This window comes from Kryptolebias marmoratus, linkage group LG8 (genome assembly GCF_001649575.2).
Source record: "Kryptolebias marmoratus isolate JLee-2015 linkage group LG8, ASM164957v2, whole genome shotgun sequence".
NCBI classification, from domain to species: Eukaryota; Metazoa; Chordata; class Actinopteri; order Cyprinodontiformes; family Rivulidae; genus Kryptolebias; species Kryptolebias marmoratus.
In genome coordinates, this window is record NC_051437.1 from 6,277,195 (window position 1) to 6,297,057 (window position 19,863).

Here is a 19,863-nt window from a genome sequence, read left to right on the forward strand (position 1 = left end):
TCACTGGAACATTTTTACAGCTACACAGCTGGAAATCTGCATTAAACACCATCAAAGTGTATCTCATCTTAGACATAACCTAATCACCAGTACCTACAGTATTTCCAAAGATTACATGAAGGAAGCTATTGTTATTCATAATGGTATCTTAGAGTGTGTGGCTTTCAGGGAAATTACTTCTAAAAAACGCTGATTCTAATTGTTCCTCAATATCAGTAGAGCTTATGTATGATGAAGGTGTCATAATGACGGGTAGCAAATAGAGTCACTAGTGCTGACAAAAAAAGTGACACAAAAAAAATATGCAGTGCAGTATTTACAAGATGGTGAAATGTGATAAGTATTAGTGTTTGGACTTGAAATTAGACATTCTTTGTATGAATTTGGAATGTTTAATTTCTTTTCCAAGAGGAAGAAGAGAGACTTAGGACCCAGGATTTAAAAGGTGAGGGGCAACAGTGGAGAATGGGAAGGCAGGTAAATGACAGGCGAGTGTTTTCTTTTCTACTGCATGCATTTGTTTACAGACTGAAACAGCTGAAGTGACTGAAAATAGGTCAAATTAACATTTGAACTCATTGGTTTTGCAGAAGTTGTGAAAAAGCCATGTGTTTGAATGCCGAGCTCTGTCTTTTTGGTGCTCCACCACACGGTTCAATCCTCAATATTTATTCTTGACAGTTGTCTCTTTTATTAATGTTTAGCAGCAGATTCAGTCTTATATTTTCACCTAAACTTCTTTGAGACTCTAGGCTTGCCTGATTCTGACATATTTATTTACCTCCACAGACTACAGCCAGCTTAATGTAGGTCAATCTTGTGACTCAAGCTTTCACGTGGTTTTCGGCAGATTATTATTATTTTATTGTTTTATTTTATTTGCATCTGCAGTACATTTCTTCAACTATTGATACATAAAACTATTTTTTTTCTCCAATTTTAAAAAATAATTTTGAATGAAAAGAAAATGAACCAAAATAAATACATACACATTTCATGTTCCAAATCATGAGAATTAGAGCAATTTTTTCAAACAATCTTAAGAGGATTCTTTTAAAATATTCTAAACCTTTGCAACATTTAGGATTTGACTCCAAGAGAAACGTTTGTTTTTAATCCCATAAAACAAAGAGCTACTGTCCAGATAACTAAAGACGTTTTTAGTGTACGGAGACATGTTTTTAAAAACAACATTAATTTTAACACAAAGAAAAAAAATAATCATAGCAGAAATATATACACAAAGCAGTATTTTTTAAAAATGGTAAGCAAAGAACAGTGCAGTTATTGACAAACTTGCACTACAAATGGTGCGCTTACAATTCAGTGTGAAGTTGTGTTAATATTAACTGCTAAACTGTGGTCCCACCTGGGTGGTGACTCATCTTTGTTTTGTCAGTCATTGCAAATGACTTCTTAATTTCCTGTGTGGATTCTCATATGTGTGTTTAAATGTCTCCTTTGATTAAAACTTTGTCCACAAACATCACAGCCAGTTTCTGCTTTGTGTGGATTCTCGTGTGTGTGTGTGTTTAGATCTGCTTTTTTTGGTAAATCTTTTGCCAGTCATCACACCTAAACTCGTTTAGACTTTTCTGTGCAGATCTACATTATTCATCGCTCTGAAACAGCTTGAAGACCTCGAATGACTTATTAAATGTCTCTTATGAGACCAGTTGCGGTAGGTGGTAAACATATTGTTTACCATTCTCACGGCTAAAAGATTTGTTAACACCTGGCTCAGGAGTCTGTCTCTCCTTCCCAGTCTTTGTCATGGTCTTAATTTCTTACCTTGAGTTTGATAAGAGTTTCAGTTGAGAGAAAAGACTGTTCACATCATTCTCACTGACTTCAGTCTCTGAAGAGCTGAAATCATCTTCATAAAAGTTGAAACTGAGGTTACTGGTAGTTTCTGCTCCTTCATAGTCCTCTCCACCAGTTGCTGCTGTCCAATGGTCAGCTGAGCTGCTGCTTGAAAGATCTCCTGTCACGGTTGATGGAGGATGAACCCAGAAGGTACGCAGGACTCGGTGAGCTCGAGTAAAAAACTGTTTTATTAAAGAAAAAGTGCTGATGCGGCAGCCAAAACTCTACTTACAAAGTAACTGAGAGCACAGGGAGTCAGGGCGCACAAAAGGAGAGCCGTGATGGTGTGTAAAATGCCCAGATGAGAAGGCACAGGGGAACAGACAATATAAAGTAGTGCAAATTAAACAGAATCACAAACACCTGGAGAAACACAACAGGGAACAGGTGAGAGTAGGTGGGGCAGAGTGGAACTGAAGAAACTGAAAATCAAACACTGAGGAAATAGGCAGCCACAGAGCACACAGGTTGGTGAAAATAAACACAAAAAACACTTAATAAGCAACAAAACCTGAGACCCTGACATCTCCATCTTTAATTTGACGTATAAGCTCTGAGAACAGAGGTTTCTCTTCATCATCGGCACTCCTCAAAGCCACTGCAGTGAATGTAAACCTGGTGACACCAGTTTCTGCAATGTTTGGTTTTTTTTATATACTGTTGGCAGTTCAGTAAAGTTATAAGATTTTAAGTCTTAGATTATTAGTTGAGCAACACAAATGCAAGCGTGTAATCAGTCATTATTGGCGTTACCTCTGTTACGCTTGGGGTCATAGGTTAGATTCAGGGCGGGTCTACGACTTCATTGTTTTCAAAAGGTTACTTTTAGGCTGTCACCCACTAATACGGAACATGAGCTGGGTTTAGACCGTTGTGAGACAGGTTAGTTTTACCCTACTGATGATGTTTCTGACGACAGGCGTAGCCCCAGGAAAACACAACAGTGGCATTTTAGGAGTTCCTAAAATGCTGTATCTATTTTGATGCAAGGCTGAAATATTAAAAAAATGTAAAAAAAAAATTTAAAAAACTTTGCGTAGTCACAAAATGCCTCAGCATCTCTGAGGGATCATCTGAACAAGTTGCGACCTTACTTTCTCCCGTTGTCATCACCTTTCTCACACAAACACTTGCACAATCATCACAACAGGTTGTAAACAGAGATCTGAGCTGAAGCACTGCTGGTGGGAGCAGGGAGACCCGGCAGCCACAGGTGGTTCAGCTCGAGGGAAATGTATCACACGAGGCGCTCTGAACTCCAGAGACCAGCCATAATCAGTCAGCCTGAGAAAAACAAGTCAGCTGGACATTATGAACAAGTTTTTTTCCTTCTTTTCTTTAAAAGTTTATGCCCTAGGCAAATCTGGGTGAAAAGTTTGACATTTGTGAGTGTATCTGATTTAGTACTTGATTAATTATGGTTCATCTGACTTATTTACATATGATGCAATGATTCTGCTCTGATACTACCAGGGGATGAATGTGATTCACATTTAGAAACGCTGTTGCACACAAACACGCGCTTATGTCAGAAAGCGCACACACACACACGTGCTTGTGCAACATTGGCATCAGCACACTCCCTCACATGCACTCATACTTGAGTGTATCTGTGTGTAAACACCAATGAAAGAGCGTGGATGAAGGAGAAGAATCAGCCGTGGACAGAGACAAGTTGCATGTATCATCTTCAAGCTGTACCGCTGCGTGTGTATGTGTGTGTGCTTTAGTCCCCTTGAATGAGCACAAACGGCTCAGGATGCAGCTGAGAGCATGAGTTCTGACCGAGAGGAGAATGACATGGTCTGTCAGAAAGCTGTGACCCTAATTGTTGACCTCTGCCTGCACAACAGCACCGCGTTGGATCAGGACACCTGTCAGGATTTCCTCGTTGCGCTGACCAGCCAGGATCCTGACCACAAAGAAGCAGGTAAGCAATGCTCTACAGATGACTGTATGTCTGACAGCGGCTTTCACCGTGCGCTTTGTAAGGCTGCATTTGTTCTCTAGAGGACGACTAATTGATTTGTTCAGCGCTTTTCTTGTATTTAAATACAAAAGACAGCTTTTTTTATAACTCCACCAGTAACATGATTATGTTTTGCTTCTGTTCACCACGTGTTTGGTCACAGATGGTTGCTCGGACAGAGTTTAACGCTCTGAGCCATCTCTACACCCATAATAAGTTTTGTGAGCCCTAGAGGAACAAGAATATATATATATATATATAAAACAAATTTCTATTGACTCCCCAGTTTCAATGCTGTTCTTTTAATAGATCGTCTTGAGGCAGATTAATGCCACAACATGTTCTGACCTCTAAAACTTATTAAAAAAAACACTGAAGAGTGTGTGTTTTATGCCTGGGTGGAAAATAAATGAACACAAGTACAGCAGTTGTACAAAAGCTGAAGGGATCTGTGTTAATCTGCTAAGTTTCAACATCTTGAACGGGATGTTTGACTTATTCATGAGGGCTGATTTGCACATCTGTTGCAGCCTTGTGTATCTGTTGCTCTGACACGTGTTGCGAGCTCTTTAGGTACAATTTAAATGCAGCCTCTCTGCTAAAAGCTTCGGGCTCCATTCGTTTGTGTGTGCCTATAGTTTAATCTAAGCCCTAATTCCAGCAAAGATTGGTAGAGATTTCGGAAAGAAGAGGAAATTTAATTAAATTTTTCTATTACGATGCAGATAAAATGGTTGAGGACATGACTAAGATCAGTTTGAAGACTGAGAACATTATACAGACTGAGAGAAGGCAGGTTTCCCCTGAGCTCTCTTCCTGTTGGTGGGATTTAAGCATTAAATGTTTGTGTGCAGCGTGAAAAGTGACACATTTCTATCTGATCCGAGATAATTTGTGTGAAAAATGAAAAGGCAAAGTCTAACTGCAGCAGAACGGCTTTTTTTTTTTTTTCCAGAGACAAATGCAGGAAGCCTATCAGAAAATACAATTTCACACCAATTATATGATCTGGTGCAGGCTGGATTTTCAAAACCGTAATCTCTAAATGTTTGCTCATTTTTTCCATTAACACTGATTTGAGACGCTGTCTGACAGAAAAGTTGGAGTTTAGTTTTGTTCACAGGTGCTCGGCAAAAAGAAAACATTATTTGTTGGTCTTTTTTATATCAAAAAGCAGAGGTTTTTTTTTTGCCTGTGTCAGTGTGCATGTGTGTTTGTGTGTCTGTTACCAAAGTATCCAATGAAGCATTGGACAAACTTAAATGAAAGTTGCAGATAGTAATCACAGGATGTGCATCTAAAACTGATTAACGTTTGGAGTCAACCCAATTTAAGATTGCTGCCACAGCTAACTGACCTTAAAAAACACAAAAATGGTCATAATTTAGTCATTTTTACAGATACTGAGCTACAATTTAGTGTGGTTGTAGCTGAGATTATTCCCAACACACATTCTGAGTGCTAACAGATTGTGCAAGATCTTTTAAAAAATTAGCAAAACATCTCATAGGTCACTTTACAAATTTGAACAAAACTTTCAGGAAATAATCAATGAATCTACGTCTACAACCGATTAACCTTTGGAGCCAAACCAATTCAAGATGGCCACCACAGCCAATGGAGCTGAGAAAAACACATAAATGTCTATAAATCAGTCAATTTGACAAATATTTTGCTAGTATTTGGTGCCGTTGTAGCTGAGACACATTCACAACTGAAACTCCAAGTGCTACCTTTTACACCAGATTTTTGGTTAAAACTTTAGCATTAACTGTTGGGGTCATCCTTGTTTGTCTGTTAGCATAATATCTCCATTGGGTGGATTTTAATAAATGTTTGAAAAAGTGATTATTGGATGAAGCTCTAAAACTCATTAACCTTTGGAGTCAATTCAGTTCAAGACACACACAGCTAATTGACATGATCTAAGATAAAAATATCTATAACTCAGTCAATTTTACAGATATTAAGCTAAAGTTTTATGTAGTAGTAGCAGCTGAGAGTCACAATCTCAGTGTAGATCTCGCAATATCTCATGAGCTTTCTCATAACATTATTTTTAAGGTTTGACCAAAATGGCAATAACTAAATCAATTTTCATCATAATGATCTTAGTTTAAAACTCTGGCATGAAAGGTGGCAGGTGGTTTGCATTCCTTCAACTAATGCTAGGTCTTTAATTTAAAGATAGTTTTGTGTTTACAGAGTGCCTGTCACACCAATCCTGACCAAATCTGCTGTCACCTCACATCATCCTCAGCAGAGGAATTGAACATACATCACAGAGCCACTGGCTTCCACTACTGAGCTGTAGGGACACTAAATGCCACTGCATGTTTGCAGACACTGATGTAAATCCTTTCTGCCATGTGAAAGCTAAAGACAAGCTGCTTCTCATAATGTAGGAGGATGTTTAGGTTGGGGGTTGTAGGAAACATCGTCTTGCACGTAGTTTCTTTACAACAATACAACCATTCAACATAGAAAAGGAAAAAGGGCTTATTGTGGATGTTGGCAAAAAAACGATGTTGAAAGTAGCCATTTTCTCTATTTATTGTAAAGGTGTGGCCTGCAGCTGCAGCTCAGTAGACCTTTTTTGTAAATAAATGCTTTTATTCATCAAAAGACACGATGGCTGAAAGATAAAGAATAAAATCTCCACCACACCACTAAAATACTAACAAGGAATTTTCATTTTTCTTCTCATTTGCTGAAGTTGACCTAAAAATAGGATCACTTATCCCTTCTGGTAGCAGCTAATGGTTATATCATGCCTTTTTTAACCCCGCTCAGATTCTGAAACACACTTTATAATGTTTCTCATGCACCCATCCACCCACTCAACCATTCACCATGTAAATCCAAACAAAATTCTTGTGTTCTGGACCAGGTTTTTTTTTGCTGTCTTTTTTTCTCCATTTTCTTTCTTATTAATTTGGATTTTGGTTTGAGTTTTTGCACTCTTCCATTGTGCAACATTACTACCCAAGAACACTGCAAAATCTTTGTCAAAGTAAGGTATAAAAAGTTTGGACAAGCATCATGGTTGATTGTTAAAGTATACAACAAAACACATTTTACTGTGGCTAATATTTAACATTATCTAGAATGCCATGGTTACGCAACCTGTAGCTGTCATGTAAGTAACCTGGAAGATAATGTAAGTCCAAATGTGACATTTTAGGGGTATCTTAAGAAATAAAACAAATAGAGTGGGATACTCACCAAGCATTAGTATATAATAGTGAGGAAAGAGAATTTTTGTCATTATATCTGTGAACAGTGACTGAAAGTTTTTCTGGAAACAGAAATTGTGTAGGGCTTTTGTTTGGTATTGTGTATGACTGCTTGTCTCCTTTACTGTGATTTACCGTTGTCTGTTTTAAACTATTAAATTAGTTGAACTGCAAAAATAGGCTCTAAAACAAAATGGCCCACTCTTATATAGCACCTTTTTAACCTCTCCAGGTTCTGCAAAAAGCCTAAAGTTTCTCATTCATCCATACACACTCGTACAGTGCTTTTTATAATCTATATTAAGCACTTTTATATCTCACTCAAACACTGATAAGCATATTGGGGGAGTGTGGTTCAGTCTCTTGCCCATCAACACTTCAGCACTCTGCAGGGGCTGGGATCAACCCCTCCGAATCTCCTATTGGAAGATGACCTCCCTACCAATGGTCCATGCTGCCCCCAAGGATGAAAAGAAAAGAAATGTAAAATACGTCTGCAATTTTAAATTTTCTTTTTTCTTTTGTTTCTTATTTTCCATTTATAGTGGTATGACAGAGCAATGAATGGTACTGCTATGTCTTAGAAAATTGGTTTTGGGTTCAAATCTCAGTGGACTTTCCATATTCTCATGCATGTGTGGGCTTTCTTTGCAGGGTATCCCAGTTTCTTCCTATAATCAAAAGACATACATGCTAGGTTGGTGATTCCTATTTGATCTTGTGTGTGTGTGCGTGTGTGTGTGTGCATGGTTGTTCTTGTGTTGGCTCTGTGATGGACTGGTAACCTGTCCAGAGTGTACCTACGTCTTGCCTGTTGACTGTTGGAAATAGGCGCCTGCCTACTTACGGCCCTGAACGAGATTAAAAAAAAACACCTTTGTCTATAGCTGCATCCATTTGTAGGTATCTTTGTATCACATCAGACAGCCTTTAATCCAGGCACAAGATAAAAACCAAATCTGTAGTCAGATTATATTACAACCAAAATTATAAAAAATTGGAACATTGTTTAAAATGTAAATAAAATCAGGTCTCAATAGCTGAGGACTGAATCTATTCATTATAACACAATACCAATAGGAGACTTTTTAAGATTTTATTACAAAATTAAAAAAAAAATCCAAATAAAATCAACAAACAAACAAACAATATTATCAATAGAACAAATCAACTCTAAAACGTTGGGAATAATATTCAAAGTTTAGCACTAAGTAATTACTCTGAATTATATGAACCAGTTATCGTCACTCAATGATTTAACCAAAAATAACACTCTGAATCAAGAATGAATCTTCCTTACTTTGATAACATAAGAATTGTTTAAGCAGGATGTTTGGATTTAGGATTTATGTTTAGGATTTACAAGAATTTGGACAGTTTAGACTATTTTGAAAAATAATTCACTTTGGAATTTAGGTCAGAAGAATGTTATTACGTTTGCCAAAGTGTGAAATTAATCACAATGTTTTAGATCAGAAGTGAGATGTTTTCCGTGTCAACTTACAAAAGCGTAAAATTTAAAAACCAGAACGACATTGCTTTTCTCATCACCAGATAAGAAGATGGTACCTTACTATGGTACAGCTGGAAATTATGCCCTAAAAAGTGTCCCTAATCAGGCCTGTTGAAGGATGGCATGAATCCAAGAGTCAACTCAGGTTCAGTTGAGGTCAACAGCTTGTCCAGAAGGTCACCCAGGCGGGTTAGGGTGATGGCGTTGAGGGGGGTCTGGAGCTGTCAGCTGATGGAATCTGGAGTCAGCAGGTGATGCACATCTGGAGCGGTTCTGTGACTGGACTTATCTCTCAAAGCTACAAATGGTTCCTCAATTTCAATTTCCTTCTATTTCTTTTTTTCTGTTTCTTTTGACTTTTAGTCTTCTTTGCACACAGAGATTTCTCCACATTCTTGACATCTTTTCATGATAGTCTGAAGTATAGATGATGGAATATTCAAAGTGTTTCCAACTTTTCATTGAGAAAAATATTATGAAATTGTTGCACTACTTTTAGACAGTTTTTTAAATTTTATTTTTAAAGAACCTCTGCCCATCTTTACTTCTGATAGATTCAGCCTCTCTAAAATGTCCTTTTTACACCCAGTTCTCTTACCGACATATGGCTAATTAACTTAATTAGTTGCAAAATGCTCCTCCAGCTGTTTCTTATTTGTACCACTTACTTTTATAGCCTTTTGCTGCCTCTGTCACAAATTTTATGAGAAGTGTTGCTGCCATAAATTCTAAATTACCTTATGCTTTTCCAAAAAATTAGCGATGGGCAGGTGAAGCCTCATGAAGTGCTGAGATTTTCCTTCTAATTGTGTCAAAAAAGATTCAACGCTTTGATGCTTCAGTCTTATATACACACACACACACACACACACATATATATATATATATATATATATATATATATATATATATATATATATATTCAAAGCTTCAATCTAACTAAGAACAGCGAGACATGGTGGCCAAATGAAGCTAAAGCAAAAGCGCGACTGCAGCATTGATGTCGTTTCAACCGCATGTCAGCAATAAAAAGTTCAGAAAAGACTGCGTGGTCATTTTAATCTGATACTTTTTGTCACTATTATTAAATATTAAAATGAATTAAATGCTTGTTGTTGGAAGACATTCGATACTCCACAAAAAGTACAACTAAATTCTTTATTAAAAAGACATTTGTTTAAAAAGAATGCTAATAGGCAGACACACTCACCCATACACTAAAATACATTTACGATTAAACTGATAAATAAATATAAATTACAGTTGTTTTCCTTGGCTGTTCTCTTCTCCAGGGATTGCCACAATGAGTAAACACACAAAAGATTTGGCAATTGTTTTATGGCAGCTGCCTACGGTTGCCGGCAGGTGGAAATGTGCAGCAAACAGCTAAATGTGCCCCAAACGACAAAATGAGTTGCAAACACAAGAAAAATTAAGTTGAATTATTTCATTAGACTGGACTAATAAGACACATCCACCTAATGAAACAATTCAACATCATTTTTCATCTCCTTGTCTCAAGACATAGAATAAAAATATTATTAAAAAATATAAAATGCTTTAAAATCAGATAAAATTAGGTGTGTCTTATTTGTTCAGTCTAGTGAAACAATTGGTTCAGTAATTTGTTGATGGTCCCTAAGTGAACCACCATGTTTAGGAGGAGGGAGCACATGGAGGTGAGCTGACCGACATCTTCCTGCTGTCATTGGGTCAAACAGCAGGAAGACGCTGCTGAATCCGAATGATCAGTCTCCAACCTTGAGTCCACCCAGTGGTCTGGCACACTTCAGTTTTGTGGAGAGAGTTTGCGGCCTTTCTTACATGCTGGTGTTTTTGGTATTTGCAGCATTTTTTCATCTGTTTTGCTGGTTGTATGTTTTTGCTTCTGTCTATTTTCTGTGATTGCAACATTTTTCTTTTGCATCATTTTTGTGTTTGCAGTATGTTTCGTCGTTTGCAGCGTGTTTGGCTATTTGCTGCGCGTTTGCACCTGTCGGTCATCATAACTGCCTGAGCTGATTTCACTTGGGTTTGAACACAGCCTCAGGTTTACAAGACCACTAAGCTAAACATAAATCACATAATATGAGGGTAAAACCTTTGTTTGGGCTCATTATGTGTTCCTCCATTGTAAATGGAACATAGTAATATGGGTTTATGAGATTTGCAAATCATAGCTCTTTATTTTACATTTTACACTATTTTTTTTGCATCTCAACTTTTTTGGAATTGGGGTTGTATTTGAAAAAGTAATATATTCTATTGGGTCATAGTCTTTGTGCCATATTTTTGAAAGTCAGTCTACACATATGATACTTTCTCATTGGAACATTTGAAGAGTCCTTTTTCCTGATTTGCAAAATTGAATCCACATGGACCTAGTGAGATTTGCAACACTTCTGATTTGTAAAGATTTGTTTGAATTTGTTTAGAAATTAGGTAAATATAAGCCCACAGGAACACCCCATAACATACACATTGTCCCGTGTTATTACTTTAAAGCTAAAGAAAGAAAATTAAAAAGGCGAAACAAGCTAAAACTCTTAGCTAGTGTGTAAAAAAAATTGAGTCTACTAGAAAAATCAATAGCCTATAGAGAATATTTTAGAACCAAAGCCTTTAATTAATCATCTTTTGTTTAACCCCATCACACACTCACAATGTTGTGGAGTCAATTTAAACCACTCTGCTGCTGCAGTTCTTTGATGTTTGTGGGTATTTATTCATGCACAGCTCTCTTAAGGTCCCACCAGAAGTTTAGACTTGACTAGCCATAGTAACGATCTGACTTTTTTCTTTTCAAGAGTTCTACTTTACATATATTGCTGTATTAGAGGTCATTGTCTCTTTGCATGACCAAACTTTAGTCAGGCTTCAGCTGGTAGACAGATGACGATGGTGTTGTTCAGGGTTGCCCCAAGGTTCCCGAGTCATACGTGAATATTAACAAGCTGTTGGGCATCTGATGACACATCCAACCCTAGAAGTCATCGGTGATGACTTAGATTTATCAGCCTGACTGTAAACTAGTCAGTGGCCTTTCCTCTTTTACATGTTCGCAAAAGAAACCATTATTGCTTTTACATTCACTTACTGAACATTGTAAATAATTAAAGTGTGTTTTAGAAGTACATAAAGTTGCTAAAATGTTACTTCAGTAAATGGCACGCTAGATGAAAAGATAACCCAAATGGCTTGGAAACAAACATCTTTTGTCTGAGTATGTAACTGATGCCACTATTTATAGTTTCTAATGCTCATGTTCCCTCTTAAGATGGATAATTTCATGTAAATAGTCAATACATATTCCTTTGTTTTATTAGGAGTACCAATACATAACCATCAAAGCACCCTTGTTACTATTCTTCTGCTATACTTCCATTTCTGACACAATTTTTTAAATGGCATCTCTGCCTGCAGTTCTGTAAAAAAACAAACAAACATATAAGACACTTCAATACGTACAGCTCAGTGGGGAATAGTGTGTTATGACTTTTGGCATCAGTACGTTGTACAATGTAGACAAAAACCTGCAAAAAGAAAATAAAAATCCCATTACCATCTACGTATCTTGGCAAAACAGCTCAGGCATGCTGCATAGTAGAAACATCGCTTAGAGGTCAAACGGGTCACAGGAAGTTGGACTTTACATGTTTGAACTGTCATTTTAATATCTTTAACAGTTTTTACACAATCCGTTTAAGTTTTATGATTTTTAAAGATTTTGTCATGGAATATTCAACTTACAGTGTGACGATGTCATGAACTATAACTTTTGAGCTGCTGTAACTTTTGAAAATTTTTGCACACAAGCTCTTCTTATTCCCACAAACTTCACACTTTTTATACAGTTTATACGTAGATCAAGAAGTAGGAATTTCTGCCGTCTTTCACCGTGTGTCTCCCACTGCTGTAGGACTTCAACTTTTCTCTCAAATCCCTCCAGAATGCAGAGGGTAAACACCAAAGCTTTCATAGACTTACACTGTGCATCAGCTCAGAATTTTCTCCTCAGAACCGGTAGTGAACCAGGATAAACAAGATTACCATGGTGGCCCTAATGACCTATTGGCAGAAACTTTAATGTTTTTTAGTTATATACTTTTTTTTTTTACATTTTCTTTTAAATCCTTTCTAGTTCCAACTGTAAATTGTTAAAATCACTAAAAATGACTTTTCTATCGAACATAGATATAGCGGCACAAATAACTCACTTTTCTCATTTTTTCTCAGCTATTTTTGTACCTTATTGTTTTTTTTTTTTATAAAATAAGTAAAATGACTCAACCTAATAAACATAACATAATAATTTATGTTGCCACATATTTGTTTGCCATTTCTTGAACACTGAATTCAGAAAGATTTTGGAATGAAAATCTTTTGCTTTCATTTCCCTCATTGTCTCCTGTGGAGCAGCACAAAAGAAGACGTTTTATGTGCGAGCGTGCAGCTGGCTATATATATCTGCAGTTATCGTGTTCACAGCAGCACAGCAGAGTCATATCAGCCCGGCATATTTTCCCTGCTGTTGGCTGAGTAACCCCTCAGTAGCTTCAAACCGATTATGATGAAATGAAAACAAATAATTAGAAAGCCTTGGGACTTCAATTCCCTCGCCCTGATGTGACAAGAAGACCTATTTGTTGAACAGAGCAGGCTGATTGTATTCCAATAAAGTCACAAAGATGTACCCACCTGCTGGTAAAGGCAACACATGATGTCTTGAGCCAGATAAATAAAAGCTCGGATTGGCATCTCACTCTGCTGAGTGAACATTTCCCACAGATCAGGCGCCCTGTCTTTAATATTGATATTCACTCCAGGGCCCCGATAAAGGTTACAAAGCATATCCCTTAAGCCTGTGTAGCTCCTAAATGGCCGAATGCACCTTTCACCCCCCACCCTCCAAGCTCATTTCAAATTCCACTCCCATTATCATCTGCTGCTTTCAGGTGTGTGGGCCCGAATTGACGAGGCTTATTTTTGATCATGTTATTCCTCTCAAGCTTGTCTCATCTCCAGGTTTTATTAGGCAACACCTCGGCCAGCAGAGGACATTAGCATCAGCAGATCATTCATTTAGTTCTCCCTGGCTCGCTCCTCTGCGTCGGTGATATTTGCAGGAACTGATGGCGCATTGCAGGTTGAATCCAAAACAGAAAAACAAGAACATCAAATTAACTGTGCTGGGGAGATTAGCTGAACCACTGTGCCTTTCAATAATTCATACCCACTTTCTACTGTCTTGGCATTTTATTGATACAACATTTCACTGTAAGCCACAAAAGAACACTGCGACGGCCCGTTCCTGCTGGGAGAGATAACACGTAGAAAAATGTCCATCTCAGCCATCACAAAAAGACCAAACGCCAGTCCTCTAAGGCTTGTGCTATTATAGCTGCAATTATTAGAATTGAAAAACACAATTCTGCACTTTATGTAGCATTCTGTATTTTTTCAGCCACTGTTTAATCCCTGTACCTCACCGCCTCAAAGCAGGGAATGATACTAATGTGAGGGTCTTTTTTTTAAATTATTTTTATCTGTAGTTTAAACCAAACAGTCATGACACAACACTGAGTCAGAGTCAAGGATCCAGTTCAGGAGGAGGAGGAAATAATGATAGGCCACGAGGAGCACATTTTTCATTAAAATGAGAGACAAAAGACAAAAGTCCAACAGTGGCTTGAATACAGATCAGTTTCTCTGTAACATCTGTGAACAGCATTATAAATGGCAATGCATTGATCTCTTTCTTAGAAAGCCTTCTGGTATTTCGTGACCTCACATTTTTAATTTTGAAGCTCATAGACAAAGAATACATCCCTTAAGTGATCATTTCAAGGAGGGTTATGCGCTCTCTGGTTGAACATACTGTATGTGCAAGTGCAATGAATGTGAACTTATCTCCATGAATAAAAGATAAAAATCGTTCCTTGTGGACTTGTTTGCCCAGGTAACAGCACACTGTCTGTTACCTTTCTGCTGTTTTTTCACTGGACTCTACGCTCCTGAATGTTTTCCACACTACAAAGTGTTTTACTGTTATTATTAATAATGAAAGTGTTGGGAGAATGAGTAATTTAAAAACATAGTTTTTCCTGTTGCAGCCAAAGGTTACAAAACAATACCATTATTGACAATTTTGGTTCAAATTCACCCATGTTTTTTAAACTGTAGTTCAACCTAATGCTGCTGCATTGTTTTTTTCAGTTTCATTTTAATACAATTTCATTTTATTGTTTTTCCCCTAATCGTTTTCCAGCAATTTAAATATTTGTGTCAGGATTCGGTTTTGTTTGTTTCTTTGTGTTTGTTGCTGGTCTCCTTTTGGTTTGAGTTTTGTTCTGTTCATGTTCTCTGTGCCTGTCATCATTCACTTCTCCTCAGTGTATCTCTTGTCTACCTGCCACGCCCAGCTACACCTGTCCCAAGCCTTGTAATCATTCCACCTGTGCCCACTCTTGCTGATTTCCCTCTGTCTTTAAAACTCGGTCACTTTCTCCACTTCCTCGCTGGTTCATTGCTCTTGGTTCTCCCGCTTGTGTCTTTTTCACGGTTTTCACCTTCACAGTTTACCTTGTCGCTTCGTTAGTTTATGTTTGGTATTTAGTTAGTTTTTGCTGCTACATTTTAAGGTTAATAAATTAGTTTTCTTAAGATGAGTCTGCACTCTGGGTTCGCCTCCTTCTCTCCGGTTCTTGACAATTTGTTGGTTTTAGCTAATCCTGCAGAAAACAAATCTTCCCTAATTGTAGTTTGATAAATGTATTTGTTTTGAGTTTTGCCTTGCTTTGTATTTTATTGCTTTTACTCATGTTTAACTGCAGTTGGTTTTGTGGCATATGTGTTGTATTCATCCTACTTTTTAATTATTTGCCATTTGTCTTTTCTTAATTTTTTTCTGTCAAGATTGGTGTTGGTTCTGTACTTTTTATTTTATTGTACTTAAGAAGTTACAGATATGATTGCTTGAATATTTTAACAGAAGTAAAAATATACTAGAGATGAAACTACATTGCATTCACTGCATTCACAATTTTGTTATATATGACCATAAAATGACCATGACAATGATAATAAAGATTATTCCATTTGACCAAGGTTAGATAAAGTCAACCTTTGATGTTGACCTCATATATAGTTTTTCCCTTAGCAACAGTTTGCAGTTTTAGACTCCTCCTGTGGTTTTGGTTTCTGTCTTTCAGTAAGTGGATCTTGTTTTGTAATTTCTGCTTTATACAACAATCCGCCACAGCATTAAAACCATCTGTTGATTACATAACGATGTGTCAGATATAATTGTGATGCAACCTGAACCAAGTTTGCTTCAGAAATGTCCAAATATTCAACTTTGACTGGTCATCCTTAAGAGTCTGTGCAGTGACAGCATCAAGACCAATTATTCCAATGGTGCCCAGTCCTGGTTCTGGAGGGTCACTATCCTGCATGTTTTGGATATTTTCTCTGCTTTGACACACCCAATTTGAATAAACAAGTAATTAACAGGCTTCTGCAGAACTTGAAGACCTGCTGAGGAGCAGAGAAACAACCAAAACATGCAGGATAGTGGCCCTCGAGGACCCGGATTGGTCACTACTGCTTTAAAGCATAACTGCAATATGAGCTGGAACCAGCAGAAAGAATGAGCTTAAAAGTGGCTTACTGTAATTAGAAACCCGCTGTGTCTTACACAGACTGTCACACTGGGCAAAAGGCTCTGCTGAGCTATTGAATAGTAACATTGGCTTATTGATTTAAGAATCAGGCCCCTAGTGAGCACAGCAGTGTGAACCAAGGAGGCCAGAAAGAGTCAGTAGAGCATGAGAGTGATCTTTATTTTTGTTTTCTTCTGTTTGCCTTATTGAAGATGAACACTACACAACAATGAGGTACAGCCACACAAGGCTCTTCTTCATTAGGTTTGTTGTTGTCTTAAGGATTTTTATTTCAAAGATCTGAGAATTTAACAAAAAGAATTCCTGCACATTTTTAAATTTTAAAGTTATACATGGACATACTGGACTTGGAATTTGTAGTCAGCAGCCATTGCTTTTTTTTTTTTTTTTTTTTAAATGAGATTAAAAAGGTGAAGCATGTTTGCCCTTTGAGCTTCAGAAAGTACTTTGATCACCTTTTTTTTTTTTTTTTTTTTTTTGCCAAATTTACACATGCTTCACAGGCTAATATGATTAAGTGCCCCAACCCCTCATTGGCAAACTGCAAAGAGACAGTTAGTGACCACACTGTAGCAGATACAGAGCAAACAATTAGCTGATGGTTTGTAAACTGCTGCTGTAAAACCACGAGTTTGGGATTTGATTGTCACCATTTTGTTTGTTTTGATACCCACAATTAACCGTATTTGGACACAAAAGTTGAATCTGGTGAGTTAAATCTGACCACGCTTTGAAGTGATGGGAAAATATCTTAAAAGATCATCTTAATTCTAATGCCTATCTCAGTACTGTGAAAGATAAGTTACTGCTGGAGGAAGACCTCACACTGGACAAAGCTCTAACTATCTCTTGTTAAGTGAAGGTAGCAGTTAAAAAATTCTACATTGCTTTCAGCTGCAAGTATGTAGAACTACACCTCATGTTCTTTATAAACAGGCAAGTCATAAAAAACAATGTCACTTCTTCAGATATAGATCAGCTAAACACCTGGCTATTGGTTAATAACTGTCCTGTTGCTAAAGTAAAATTTATTAACTAAATATAAAAGAGACATTTTGCCAAAGTATGCAAATCCCGTGTAGCTGCAGTGAAAAAAGTGGTTGTTCATGAGGTACAAGTACTGTGTGTTTATGATGTTAAAATTATGACTGCAGAATTTGATAAAATCACATGCAAAATGAACATTGAAGCACCACAAGGAAACTCTCAGGTCGTGAAGTTAATTGTAGTCTGGAGCTTCAGTAACTGTTTTGCTAGAAACTATCTACAAGCAACATTTTGCACAGTGCCCATTGACACAACTCGAAGTTAAACTAGTCACATATGCAAAAGGTGACCTACCTGTCATTGACTACCTACAAGCTACAGCAGAAACGGCACATCAAAATAGCAAAGTTCCAACAATGTTCTATATAGTGTCCTTTATAGACTGGATTCCCACTACTGGGCCTGGACCTGATGAGAACACTCCAGCTTAACATCAGTGGTGAAGAAGTGACTTTCATTAAAGAGGACAATGCAGAAGAGCCTCCCACTAACACAAAAACATCTATGGTGAATAATTTTGATCTTGCTTTAGCTCACCATCTCAGATATGTTAAATGGTTCTTCCACAAACTTCAAGTAAACAACACAATTCAGCCTGTATCCAAAAAGTAAGCACCACAAATACAACTCAAGATTCTGAACAGTACTTGATCTTAGAGATAGCAGAAATGTCTTCTATCCAGTCTGCACTCTCCCTTACTGATTTTAAAGCTGATTGTGAAGACTCGGGATGGTTAAAGTGAAGAAATCCCTTTCAGAAGAAGTCAAACTTTAATTCCTCCCTGGTGTCATGAACTGACATTCAGAGGAAAATGTTTTGTAGTTCCCAAGCCGCAGCAAGAAAAGTTGTGCACCTAGCTCATGAAGGACGCCAAGTTGTTTGTGCTAAATAACACCTGAGAGAACTTTACTGGTGGACACATGAATGATTTGGTCTACATGGTCCTGTTCTCATGCACTCATCTGTCAGGCATGTGACAATACTGCTAGTGTTTCACCTTCGCCATTACGACCTGTCAAGTTTCAAGAAGGTCCATTTCAACACATTGCTGTCAACATTGTGGATCCATTTGAACATGGAACTGATGACTGCAGGTTCGCCATCACTCTTGTTGATTGTTTCAGCAAATGGCCTGAAGTAGCATTTATTCCCAGTTCTACAACAATAAAGTATTAAATCTCAGGAGTTTTACCATCTGTCTCCTCTCCTCTCTTTTGCATGAAAACAGTTGGACCAAATTGGGTTTTTGAGGTGCTGATGATTAGGTAATACTTTAAGAATCAGAGCCAATCAGAGGCAGAGCAGGGTGGTTTGTAGATTTGGCAATTAATGTCTGTCAGGTTAGTGGGTGGATGGTTTGGACCCAAGATTCAGACTGACACAGAGGAGTTCAAATATAAAATTATTTATTAAATACCAAAACAAAATCCTGATGTGGCAGCAACAAAACTAAAAAAACAAAACTTAGAAAACTAAAATAACTAAAATGTAAGCGATCGCAAGGTACAGACATGTGGGAGGATTCAAATCTGTGACTTGAAAGTGTAAGAGAATTTGAGTTTTAAGCAAACTTCATTTAATGCTGGTTATGTTTCTCATGACACACAGTGGCCTGGCAGACGTGCAGCAGCACTCCTCAGGTGAACAACAATCCTGCTCTGAAAGAGCAACAAAGAACCAACGATCTGCAATTTTTTGTCCCCTAGCATCTCCTGAGGCAGTTTATGGTAATGTCAGCTTTTTAATCTACCCTATATTATATACCCTGAAATTTATATGTACTAGCAAACTAATTTAGACATGTGTGTCTTTCATTTAATATAACTGAATGGGATCCCATTACTTACAACTATGATTCATTTTAAAAAACAACTATTCAGGGAAATACTATTAATAAATACAAATGTATAAACAAAGGCAGTACTATGAAACTAAATGAAACATAAATAATACAATACTTACTTATATTTAAAGTATTTTAAAGCACAACAACTCCAAACGATGAAAATAGTTTAGCCAAAACCTGTGTTCAAACCATTTTTTACAAATGTTATATTTCAATCATAATTTCTTGTTCCCATCTATTCTTTCTCTTCAGATTACAGGGCAGAGTTAACTCAGGTGTTTCACACAGTTAAACACAACCTGATTTATAACAATGCTTACTGTGGACACAAGCTCAACCAAAAGATCAGACAAGACTTGAACATTGGACAGAAAATCTTTCTCGGAAGAACAAAGGCATGAGTTGGTCAAAAATGTCCTTGCTCCAAAGACAGTGGCTGCTGAAGTTGATTTTCAAACATCAGGCAGGCCTGTTCCATTCTCAATATGGACTGATGCATCAAATAAGGGGATCAGGAAGATATTTCCCCTCACTGTTCAATATTTTAGGTCAGAGAGTAGGACCTCCAACAAAATTATTGATTTCAGGGAGAATGCAGATGAGTCAGCTGCTGGGACTATAGATCATACAGCAATCCCTTGGGAAATATGTCTTATTTTTATCAAGCTATAGCTATTTGTGCAGACAGTAAGGCTGTAAAATA

At 37.3% G+C, this 19,863-nt stretch overlaps 1 protein-coding gene across 1 annotated transcript in view; it reads left to right on the forward strand.

Moving 5' to 3' along the window:
• The first annotated feature begins 3,639 nt into the window (after positions 1 to 3,639).
• Positions 3,640 to 19,863, forward strand: part of syt6a (synaptotagmin VIa) — a 151,933-nt gene continuing 135,709 nt past the window's right edge. Inside the window, exon 1 of the mRNA XM_025006597.2 lies at positions 3,640 to 3,796. Within this exon, the coding sequence (XP_024862365.1) occupies positions 3,640 to 3,796 (157 nt within the window). The remainder of the gene's footprint in view (positions 3,797 to 19,863) is intronic.